Genomic DNA, 12763 nt, shown 5'->3' on the forward strand with positions numbered 1-12763 from the left:
TTCAGAGTCCATGGAAGCCCTGAATCAGCAGATCGGTCAGCTTTGTTGCAGTGCCTGCAGCTGCAGGGAAGTGACTCCTTCACTTCAACAGAGATTCCTTAAGATGACTTGGATGCCCACAGGTCTTGAAAGGTTCCTGTATGGAGCACAGATGTTGCAGAAGACGAGCAGGGTGATGAGACCAGCAGCAGCAGGAGTCTTCCCAGTTGCAGTCTCGATACCCAGAGCAAAGTTCAGAGTGCCCAGATGGTCAAAGAAAAAGCAGTGTCTTGATATGAATCTTGTCCCACGATGAATCTAGGGACCCACCCACGGGTAAGCCCTTGATTAACCTAAGGAAAAAGTTTGGATGATTCAGGGTTTCCTCCCAGGGGAGGGGTTTGGACAGTGGGGAGGATCCTCCCATGTCCTTTGTTCAGTTTCACACCAAAGCAGGAGCAGCTGGTTTGAACTGGACTATGCAAGGAGAGCATCAAATGTGCCCCTCAAGCAGACTCAAGCAAGCGCTTCCACCCTGCCCCAATACACTAAACCCGGTCTGGGACATGGTCACACCTCCCTGTGACAAGATACCGATTGCCCTGCCTTCCCCTGCTCTAGCATGGGTCTGCAGCAGGAGGGCAGAATCGGGTCTCAGGTTGGCAGCAGCCATGTTGTGCTGTCCGGGTCTAGAAGACTGACACTGGGAGCACTAAGGGCCTCCCGGAGGAGCTTTACAGTGTACGGACTCATACCTGCAACACGGTTTATGGTGTGGGTGTATGATACCAACAGGTTGGATAATAAACACCGCAGGGTTTGTTACAGCCAGTGTAGAGATGCTCATTGCGTAATGGCACATGGCCACTCTATGTATCATAATGTCTGATGCACTTACAACCCGGGAGAATGGACTCTGAAGTTGTAGGGGTATTCTGCCCATGCAGAGGCACCCTCACACTTAAATCAAGCACCCTGCTTTCAGGATTGGAAGGCCTTCCTGAGGGGTGACTTATAGGTTTTAAATGCAGTGACCTCAGATAAAGGGAAACCTATATCTGCCGTATAGTTGGGGCTGAACTGAGGTGGCTAAGTGAGCTAAAGAACGATGATGGATTCAACCCAGATCTGTGACTGGGGTGAGTTTCTGAAAAGTTTTAGCACTCTATCCATCATCTCCTTGGGTTTGCTTTGTTCGCCCTAAGTTGGCAGGATATGCCCAGAGGTAGGTCCCTTGCTCACTTTGCCACTGTATTAAAGCTAGCCTGGCTGATGAGGGGTGTTACTCTGAGACCAGTCCCAGGATGTTTGTTTCCAGTTCAGGGAAGGCCTGACTTTGCAGTTCGGGCTGGACTGTTCCCATGAGGCACAGGACCAAGACTGATTTGCATATAGCTGGGTCTGAACTGAGATGGTATGGTGAGCAAAAGAACGATGATGGATTCAACCCAGATATGTGACTGGGGATGAGTGTCTAAAACGTTTCAGCGCTCTGTCCATCATCTCCTTGTGTAAGTTGTGCTAGCACCAGCTCACATAGGCTGCAATGGCCGGCCCTAAATCACAATTTGAGCGGTCTCTCATGGATAGCATAATACATGCAGCAGCCCATGGGAGACCCCTGGTGTACCAATGTCCTGGGTACCTTAGTACCATATGCTAGGGACTTTTAAGGATACACAAGTAGCCAATCTGGGATGTAACCAAGTACTCACCACAGTCAATTTAAGGGAGAAAGCGGAGCCTGGGGTCCCAATTAGCAGGATCCCAGTCAGACTAGTGAGAAACCATCACAGTACCAGGCAAAAAGAGGGGGTAACCATGCAGAAGGATCCTACCTTCCTACAGTCCCAAGTTAGAAGATTGGCACCATGTCTGACAATTTGTGCACACTGTTTCAAACAATCTGAGAGTGCAGAAAGATACAAGAAGTGAGATAGGTGCTGAGAGATTGCCTTTATATGCTAGCTGTCAATGTTGGGGGAGCAATGCTAAAGCATTCTTCACATTTAGTCTAGCAACTGGGGGTGTTATTAAGGTGAGGAATCTGCGGTTGGATAGAATAACACTAGAAATAATGTTACCGAAGGAAAGTAACTTGCATGCCAAAGGTTTCATATGTTGTTTTTTCTGATTTCTTTGCAGAGGGGCAGAAGGCAGTTGATAAACTCCAGTGGTTCCCGGTAATGGATAATGGTAATGGTTACAACGATTTAAGTTCTGAACTAGAAACCTAGCGGCGCCGTCGGTTCCTGCCAGTTTTGCTTTGTCATTGAGAATTCTGCTACGTGATCAGCGGTTTGTGAGGCGCCTCATCCTTATGGATCTCTCACGGACAGTACAAATCGGCTCAGCCTCACACAGAATATGTGGAATCCGGCACCAGTCCCAAGGGCAGAGATGACGTGTGAGTGGACGAGAAGTAGGAAAGGCAGCAGTGGAGGCCTCGGTCATTGTCAACCCCATGCATATCCCTCGTGACCAGCTTCTATTTGGGAACTGGTCTTCCTGGAGGTAGAGGAAAGGGCAGGATCCGGAGGCTTCGTTCGGTAGTGAGTGGTATGTAGATTACGCCTGGATCTAGAGGCCCTGAGAGCAGATGTACGAGTAATTAGGTGAGGGAAGGCAGCAGCAACACACAGTCAGCCAGTGTCCGCCACTCACCCCTCCCCAAGCTTCTTTATATGAACTTGGCCCCTGGGCTAGCTGGAATCTGCAGAGGTGCCACAGAATGGCTCATTACGCAGGTAATGCTGGACGCGGAACCCGTAAAAGCAGAAGCGTTCTTTGTAAGTACCTGGGTGAGAGGAAAAGAAGCGACGGTGCACCCAATGTGATAGCACATCACAGCTATTCTCCCGAATCCACCTCGACGAAGGCCAATCACCTGTTTTCTAAAAATCCCAATGTTTGACGTCCACAATCTGCTCTCATTATACAGGTGCTCATGCACACATAGCCAGTCACAACAAAATAAATGTGCGTTGTGTTGTACGCAGGCGCAGCCAAAAGGCAGCAAAAAAATAACGGAAACTGCTAATATTCCATTTGGCAAAAAGAATGCATCTGGATTGCCTGTAATACACCAGGTAGGCACAGGGTGGTGTCGTTATTCCATGAATTTTAATCTGTGAAGCAGCGGGCGATTGTAGCTGTTTTACCAGCGACAACATGTTCTTGAAAGTACAGTGTAAGCATCTTAAGTATGCCATGGCTCTGGTAGTATAGAACTCTAGCCATCCAGCAGGTAAACACAGTTTGATGTTTCTTGCGTTATTTCAAATGCACAATTCTATCTCGGTCCTGGGGCCAGATGTACTTACAAATCGTTACTGCAAGTTGCAAATAACAATTCCTTAGCAGCAAATCCGCAAAAGTACCTTCTAAGCATTCACAGATTGTAATTGGTCGAGCAAACTATACTTGCAACTTGCCAGTTGTGCATGTTATAAAAAGACACACAAAATGTCTCACCAACTTTTAAAAGAGCTGCCCTCTCTGCCACACAGAGATGGATGTGAAGACTGGGAGCTTATTAGGTACACGGGAATAGAGGGGATATTTTACTAAAGCAAAGAGTAACAAACACCCTTTAACCAATCCGAGGAGGACCTATATGGGAAGCCCAGCAGACAAGTTATTTCAGACCTCATTAATGAGCTCCAGATACTCCTAGGTGGACCATTTTAGAGCAGACACATGGTGGAGGTATTGCATGCATTACATGTTAGCCACCAGTTCATCATAGCTGTGGTTGGTGGTCTGTGCTAGCATGTCTTGTTAGAAGCCTTCAGCAAAGTCCTAGACCCTGTATTGTCCCTAATTCGCACAAGCATTGCCGCTGGTAACATTTTCTGGAATTGCCTTCCTCCCACACATATCGATATGATCCCCTTCAGACATGCAGCACATCTACAGAAACTGAGCCACCCCTCCCTGAACATTCACGTGGTATGAAACGTGTCTGGTGGCATGTTACTCGGAGTGTACAACACACCCACATATTCCAATACTCCGCTCCCTATGACCGGCCTGCCAGGGAATCGCTAGCAGATGGTGGTGGTTTGGTGCATCAACAGCACTGTAAACTGAGGGATCAATCCAAGGCAGGGCCAACTCTGCACTAACGTGTTGTTTGAAGTTCACCAAATCCTAGAGGCCTCCTCGCTCCCCTTCGCTGCTGAGTGGTCCGAGTGCAGCCTTCGCCATCTACAGCAACTCCAGTGCTTGTTGCTTGCTCAAGGCCCAGGACTCCTCTCCCTTTTGCTGCATCAGCTGAACCTGTAGCTTGACGCCTCTGGACAGGCCGGAGGCAGGAATGGCCAGTGTGTCCACAGCCTGACCAAAGCCAAATACGAACTGTTGGCGTGGCGTTGTCGATGGCTTTGTGCCTCCAAATCTGCTTCTACATCCTGACAGAGCTGTGACTGCCTCACATATTTCATTAACAGCCTGGGAGTGTCATAAACACATCTAACACATTTGTCTTTAAAGCACGCACTTCCTACCTTACTGCATGTGTTTTACTGCAGCATTGACATTTCCAGCACTTTGAATCCCAAGCTGGTGAGGCGCCACCACTGTCCTCCGATTGGATGGGTGTCACCTCATGTTCTGGCTGAGTTTCCTGGCTGCTCTGAGGGTTCATTTTGCTACTATGGGTGGGAGCTTTGGAAAACCTGATTGGGCAAACGTGAAGGTAATGGGATCCTGGTCATGGGACTGTGATGACGGCAGTGCTCCTGGCGCTGTTGCCTTCTTCAGTGTGCATCACGTCAGTTCCATCTGCTGGATGTGAGGTTGGATCTTGGGAAGACGGATACCATAGTGGCCCTGTCGGAGGTAGAGGAAACTACACACTGAGATGAAACATGGCGTTGATTCATTTTGGTCTCGGATGTGCAATCATGCATTTTGTATGGATGAACAATGGTATAGACCATGTTATGATGCCTGGAACAGTTAATGAACCACTACAGATTTGGGGATATAAATACTATCATACCATTTTAGTGATGAACAGGTAGACCGGAAAGGATTGTTGCTGCATGGGCACTCTCCGTGTGTTCCCTCGAGTTGAGCTGTTTCACATCTATTGATTAAAAATTATTTTATTTTTGCAATGGGGGCGCAGACAAGAACTTGCCTATTGTAGTGCACATATGTCAGTGTTGTTGACTTTAGTATTTGCTCCGGTTGGATATGCACTGAGAGAGAGACCTCCTCCAAAGGGGTGAGGGTTGGGTGTGCACTTGGTCCATTGCCTCCTCCTGGTGTATTCTGGCTTGTGGTGACTACCTTCTCCTTTGTGTGTGAACGAAGATCATAATCTTGTGTAAGGGAGGCCCTAAACAAATAGCTTCCATTCCTATTAGGATAAGTAGGTTCCTAACAGTAAGGGGTAGATACCTCTCATGGATCCTTCTACCTGCAGATATCCCGGGCACCAGACTGGATCCAGAGAATGTTCTCAACAATGCTTCCATGCAATGACACCTGGCGCGATGTGGCTTGGAGGTGATTCTATTCCGACCCAGAACTAATGGAGTGGAGCCCCACGCAAGTGCCACCCTTGGACGCTGATGTTTGTTCCCTTCTTTCCGCACCACAAGATGCTGATCTAGAGCTTCGCTCCGAACCTTTTTGGTGTTACAATGATTTTGTAAAACAATGGCATTCAGTTACCACGTCTCCCCCAAAAATTATACATCACATTGTGACATGACTTCAGGAAGCAGATGTTGATAACGGACCCACACAATGTGTGCCTTTGGTGCTTGCACTCTGGTCACAACGTTAATTCATGCAATAAGTGCCCTCATGCACCCGAAGGTGATCTGGAAGCGGGCAGCAGAACTCTCCATCTAACAAGAGGCTGCGCTTTAAGAACAGATCCAGCTCCATTTTGCGGGCAATTTGCAATCCAGTTCAAGGTTTCAATCTGCTCGAAGTCTTCCAGGTAAGTATAAGATGCACTAGAAGTTTGAGTAGGACTCACTGTCTTGAAATCAGGTCAGATGTTGTGTGTGTATGAATGAGGGGTTATAGTCCACTAGCATCTTCCAAGCCCAATTTGGTCCCGGTGCAGCATGAACTTCCCAGGCCATTGTCTAGCCCACAACACATTGTGGCCTTCAAACAGCCCATGCTGCAGGTTTTAAGATGCTTCTGGCTGCCTCTGGTCTGTCTTCAACACTCATGGAGATGTGAGATGCTCAAGTTGGACTTTCGGTGCTGGGCCTTCCCTCAACACCAACTGACCACGTGAGACCCATGTCCATTCCTGTGCTATTTCTCGCTTCAACTCTGGTCCAGGAGCCACACCAGTCCATTCCATGCCACTGCTGTCTCTGGCAACCCAGGGCCTGGTCATGATGCCTGTATCTGCCCTGAGCTGTCACCAGCTTGCTCCATGTCCACGTTGTGCAATGAGGTCACAAATGCACAGCCAGTCAGTATGCAACCACACTGTAATCCTCAAGCCTCAGTAGCAGTGTCAGTACATACAGAGTCCAGATGCCTTATTTGAATCCAACTCTTACAATGTTCAGGGTATGAAAACTGTTCCTCATACCACTGACCATGACGAGGAGGTGCCCAGCCTGCTACCTTCTCACTATACCAAAGATGGCCTACACCTGGTTTTATAGAATACCAGTGGACTATATACACATCCCAAGAGACTGAACTAAACTCTCCACCTGGGCCACCAACGGAGGAGATTGCCCCTCTCACAGTGGTTTTGTGAAGGGCAGCAGAAATGCTTGATTTATAGTTGCCTACTGTTAAAACCAAGGCAAACTTGTTAACTGAAATCATTCAAACAGGTCCAATTTTTCTGAACCATTATTTTCATTCAATGAGGTTCTTATGTACACCCTTATTACTACTTAATCCGAGTCATAATTGAGTACTCAGGTCAGACGACATAGGCGGGCCCCTGGTGATCCCGATTTCTTAACAATGTTCCCCACGCCTGAAAGCCTTGTGGTCGAGGTACAAATGTGTAAAGGCACTCCTACTACCTATCTGATAGGGACTTCTAGCCGCCGATTCCTTACCTGAGATCTACCATCTACCTGCTTGCTGGTATATGGGGTCATTCAGCTCTGTGTGCAGTTGTTGACGTCATCCACAGCGGAAATTACATGTGCAGTGTCTATATAGGCACCACCCAGTCATGCTGACATCAGTTCTTGTCTTTCTGCGACAGCCAGCGAAGATCTGGGAATAGCTACCCTTAGTCACTTTTTGACTGGGTTTTTTCCTACATTTTATAGAAGTCTTTTTTTGAGGTGTACCTTCTGGGGTGGCAGAAATGTTATTGAAGAGGGCTGGCTTTAAGCCTTGCGGCACCTGTCACCAACAGATGTTGGTGATGGACCTGACCTGTGTATGCCTCTGGTGCCTCCAGCCAGACCACGACCCAAAGGCCTACCCCAATTGCCATGTCATGCACCCAAAGGCCTTGAGGGAGCAAACCGTCAAGCTTATGGCGGCTCGACTTGCAATGCCGCGGCTATCGAGGTCCCTTATCAGTAGGAAGGTCCCCAGAATAGTCACCGATTTGGAGGTCATCGTTATACTCCAAGTCGTCAAGCTATTCGGGTAAGTTGAAGTCCCACAAGGAGACAAAGAAGTAGAAGCATGCTTTCACTTCACCTCGTCTGTCAGCTGATGAGATGGAACATCGCCTCTCAATGGTGGCTCTGTGGTTGAGCCATCACCTGGGTCAGCTCCACACCTCTTCGACTTTCCAGGAGACTGAGCAACCCCTGCCCGATTGAAAGAATTTTATGAGGGCATGCACTTCATATATGGGCGGCCCATAGCCTGTGGTGCACCTACGGGCTCTTAGGGTTTGGGAGGGACCCTTACTGGAGCCATACTGGCAGCTCAGGTGCCAATCGGGCCCCAGTAACCCACAGATGGATCCGGATCAGCACCGGTCATGCCACCTCAACATTCCCTGATGCAGATGCAGAGTTCACTCCCAGCGGCGCCATCCCCAACTCCCACACAGAGCCGGAGGGGCATCATCTAACACCGGCTTCGTCTGGAGCCATGCCTTCTAAGCCAAAGCCTGAGCCCCAGTCTTATGGGCTAGAACTCTGGGAGACATGGAAGGGGGTTGCTGGACCCTGAGAAGAACAAATGGACTGGTGTGAGAATCTGGGTGAAGCCTGGATACTTGCATGCTTTATCCCCTACCATGACTACAGAGGCAGGAGCTTCCTTTGCAATGGTAGTGCAGAGGGCGTCTGAGGTCCTGGATGTTAGCTTGCCCTCTGTAGCAGTAAAGACTAAGGTCTTGATGGAAATGCTTCAGCTGGGAGTGTCCCCATCAGACCTGCTTCTCCCTTTCAATGGGGCACTTACTGACGTCCTTCTTGGGACTTGATCCAAGCCCAAAAGAGGGGTTCCTGTGAACAGGACAATTGCCCACTGCCACCCTGCTCCAGGGTTCCCTAATTTCCTCACCCAATACTGTGCACTGGAGAGCTTGGTGGTCCAAGCCTCATGGTCCCATGTACATTCTGACATATTCTCTACCGCTTCCCCAGACAGGGAATCCAAGAAGCTGGAAAATCTTGGGAAGAAGTTTTCTTTTGCCAGCCTGGCACTGTGGTCTGTGAACACCGCATGCCTTTTGCTCCACTATTCCTGTGGAAGTGTGCCTTCTGCCAGATACACTGGTGCAGGGTGATCCTCGGTCCACGGCTTCAAACAAGTAAGGAAAATCAACACTGGAGTGAAGTAAAGATCAGATCATTTATTAACAATCATGAGCTGGGGCCTCGTCCAACAAGCGCAAAGGGATACTCAAGGAGGAAGAACACCGAGCAATGATTACATGGGTTTTTATAGGAAAAGATCACAAACAAGTGACGCCACATGGTGTAAATAGTACTTTGATAAAAGCACACAAATGAGGTAATGGTGAGAATCAACAGCCTTGGTGGTTTGAGCAATCTTCGCGTCTTGAGTCTGCACAACAAGATATGTTATCTGTGTAAACTTTATTCAGGACTTAACCATTGTCTGGAAACTCTGAGCAGACACCAGCTGTTCTTTTGCGCTGACTCTGCATGTATACCCTGCCACCAATACTCCAATCTAGATTCTTTACAAATGTTTGTGCAGGTGAGGTGTCATAAATCTCACTCAGAATTTAGAGTGTATAATCTCGGTCGGGTTGTCATGACAACCGCCGGAAGGTACTACAACTCCCAGCATCCCCATACGTATTGACGCACAGACACGTGCACACTCTCTGGCGGTTGCGAGAGGGCGGGTGCATTAGAGATTTCCATTAAGTTACGGAGCCACCTTCCGCTTGACACACTGCGTGGCGGCCCAGGAGCAGACACTATTAGTGCGGATATCCGACAGAACAGTAAGGAGTATCATTATTGTTGGAGGGTGGTTTGAGTTTATCGACTCTGAGATTGTGTGGATGTCTCCAAACCCTGTTGGTGGAGAACACACTGTCAGTGGAGGTTACCGAACTTTGATGCATGGTACAACCTCGTGTCGTCCTTTAACAAGAGAACTAACGGTTCCCCATATTTCTTCTCTTTTCCTCAAACACAGGTTGTGTTCTTTGGAATCCTCCCTGCCGGGCGCCTTTTCGAGTTTAAAATATTGATAAACTCGGTAAGTATGCCTTGAGAGTCGGGCACAGAAGGCTGATATTGTACTAGCTTGTCTGCATGCCGTTTTTCTAGTATTAATTGCAGCAGGTTATGCTAAAGGACAATGTGGTACTTTTTACAGTATATATTTTGATTAACTTTGTTTATGGATACCTGACTATGGTATGAAGGATGGCGAGTACACTCATGAACCACTCCAGCGGTCTGTTTAATATAATAGTCCCGAATATGTTGCTATTGAGTGGGACATCATTGAGAGGCAAGACAATTCTCTTATGTTGCTTACCAACTACTTGCATGATTCATGAAAGCATATGACTTATTGTGCTTACGTGCAGTATTTGTATCCCGTGATGGCGGGACTATTCTCCACACGTATCTGATCGTTTTACGATCCATTTTTTCTCCACTTATTTACAGAACTGAGGTGAGGTGGGTAACAGGCCTGGGAGAGATAGATGTCCTGAAGAAGACCGGGGTGACCAGCTTATTATTGACAAAGTAAGTCATCGAAACATGTTGGCACAAGCAGCTTAAGGAGGGGTGTTGTGAGAACCTAATATTCTCTTAAGACACTGCCCATCTTCTGAGGTGCATGGACCCGATGTGGAAGACGCGGGATGCCACCTACTGGAGCATATTAAATTGCTAGGAAAAATCTACAGTTCTAGTCTGGCACCTGGGTGTATCCACAAGGATCTGTGGACAGAGTATCCACCAGAAAGAGTGCTCTGCCTGAGCAATAGTGAAGGTGCAAACTGACCTTGCAGGAGGAGCTGACTGTTTGTGTGCACAGAAGCGGTTAACCCTGGTGGTGTGATCCATCTACCAGAGACCAGCAAAAAACGTGACTGGTGTACTCTCAACCCACATTCGCTCACTGAACTCTAGCATAGGAGCTGCAGCATTTATGAAGCGTGCCTAAGTGACTCCTGCCATCATCCCTGTCGTCACAGCCATGGCATCAGACTGAGTGTGCCTAAAAAACTTACTGCAGAAGGAATTGTCATTGCTTTGCAGCACCCGAGGCATGCCCCTAGTTGTGGTAAGTGTGACTGCCGCATTGGCCAACCAGTTCCCGAACGGCCCTTGCCTCTGACAATAAAGTATCCTGTGAATCCAGGTGGCTGTACTAGGGTACCCTGGTTGACCTGAGCAAGTGGCTAATCCGGCACTGATGCAGTGTGCAGAGCAGGCCACGCTACTGCCTAACAGCTTTCTGTGCTGAAGTACTGATTAGATGCCATGGTGCTAAGTATCTGCATGCCCGATTGACCTTCGTCCATGTCCCAAAGCTGTGATTGAGTTGAAAATGTGGGCGGGGCAACAGAAGTGAAGTGTGAATGCATGTGCATGTATATGCCTGTTGTGCAGGTAGATGTATGTATTGGTGAGTGTGAGTTTGTTGTACTAACCATAGCATCTTGTGAGCCTCATCCCATAGCAAGAAAGGTGGCTGGCTGATGAGGGGTAATATCACGAAACTGGTCCCAGGATGCTTGTTTCTGGTCCAGGGAGGACCTGGCTTGGCAGTTTGGGCAGGACTGTTCCCATGAGGTGCAGGGTCAAGACTAATTTGCATATGGCTAGGCCCTAACTGGGGTGGCATGGTGAGCAAAAGAACAATGGATTAAATAAACCCAGATCTCTTGACAGGGGGTGAGTGGTTGAAAGGTTTTAGCACTCCGTACAGCATCATCTTGTGTTTGATGCTAAATGTGCCCAATCGCTTGACTGAAGAAGGGATTGACATTGCTTTGCAGCACCCGATGCATACCCTTAGGTGTGGTCAGTATGATCTTGCCATTGACCGACCAGTACCCGAACGGTTCCTGAATCTGACAAAAAAGTATCCTGTGAACTCAGGTGGCTGCACTGGGGTACCCTGGCTGACCTGCCAGGCAAGTGGCTATCCAGCACTGACTCAGTGTGCAAAGCAGACTGTGCTACTCCAGTGCCCAAGCTACTGCCTCGCGGCTTTCTGTGCAGAAGTACTGATTAGATGCTATTGTGCTAAGTGTCTGCATGCCTGATTGGACTTTGTCTTTGCCCCAAAGCGTTTTGGAGTCTCTGTGATGGGGTTGAATCTAAGGGAGGAGTGACAGAAACGAAAAGTGTTCATGCATGTTTGTCTGTTGTGCATGTAGGTGCTTGTATTGGTGAGTGTGAATTTGTGGTACTACCCATGGCATCTAGTGACCCTCCTCCCTTAGCAAGAAAGGTGAGATTCAGGGGTTCTGGGTGGTGACCACATTTAAATCAATGGAAATGTAGCAATTTTTGGGAGGGGGAAGATGGTTTTCAGGTGGGCGAACCATTGAAGTCAAGTAGACGCGAGATGAGTGACTGACATCCAAAAAAGGTAAGTGACACCTTTACCCAATACTAGCTATCCAGCAGAACTACGCATGCTTAGATATATATTCTTATAATGGAGACGTGAAACTATAAAGTTCCAAAAAGCAGACGCTGAAGCACAAAAAGGTCGGGAGGACTGGAGGTGCATCCTGTGACATAGAGCCACCTGGCACGTATCGCTGCCTTTCTTTGTACTGTATTTTGTCCTTGGACTCCTGGGTATCGCATTATGAGGTGTGTTGGATTTGTACAGGACTAACAATATTTCTAAGGAAGGCTTAGCTGATATGCACTGGGAAGAGACTTTCGAATCCCCTATTTCCTGCTGCTTTAGGGTTGCTGTCGACCTGTAGTCTTGGTTTCGGCGGGTGGAGTCAGGCCGAGCAGTCAAGTCGCTGAACTGGGGCCAAGTTTCATCACTGTACTGGAAAAGTCCGCTTTCTATTCCCATCGTGAAACCCGGAAGCGAAGAAGTCTGCCTGGCGCGCAGCGATGGAGTTCAGAGAGGATACTGTGCGCCCTATGCTGGCGAAGGTAAGTTAACTGGACTGAAAAGATCACATACAGGTCTTAATTTCCTTAGCTTTGCTGTGGTTTCCTGTCCCAGCTTGCCGTTCAGTAGGAGCTCCTTGGGGTCTGCCAGCGAGGAGACGTAAAAAGAAACCCGGTAACATTGCAATTTCCTGATTCCGGGAACGGCACATCTTTTGTCACCGCCAGGTCTGCCCGAGACCTTCTAAGACCGTGGCAGGTTGCAAAACTCTACTTAC

At 48.3% G+C, this 12763-nt stretch overlaps 1 protein-coding gene across 1 annotated transcript in view; it reads left to right on the top strand.

The window, feature by feature from the left end:
- Window positions 1–12442: 12442 nt before the first annotated feature.
- Window positions 12443–12763, top strand: part of UEVLD (UEV and lactate/malate dehyrogenase domains) — a 150356-nt gene continuing 150035 nt past the window's right edge. Inside the window, exon 1 of the mRNA XM_086954149.1 lies at window positions 12443–12527. Coding sequence (XP_086810275.1) covers window positions 12486–12527 — 42 coding nt within the window. The 5' untranslated portion in view covers window positions 12443–12485. The remainder of the gene's footprint in view (window positions 12528–12763) is intronic.

This window comes from Lissotriton vulgaris, chromosome 2_1, assembly GCF_964263255.1.
Source record: "Lissotriton vulgaris chromosome 2_1, aLisVul1.2, whole genome shotgun sequence".
Lineage (NCBI taxonomy): Eukaryota > Metazoa > Chordata > Amphibia > Caudata > Salamandridae > Lissotriton > Lissotriton vulgaris.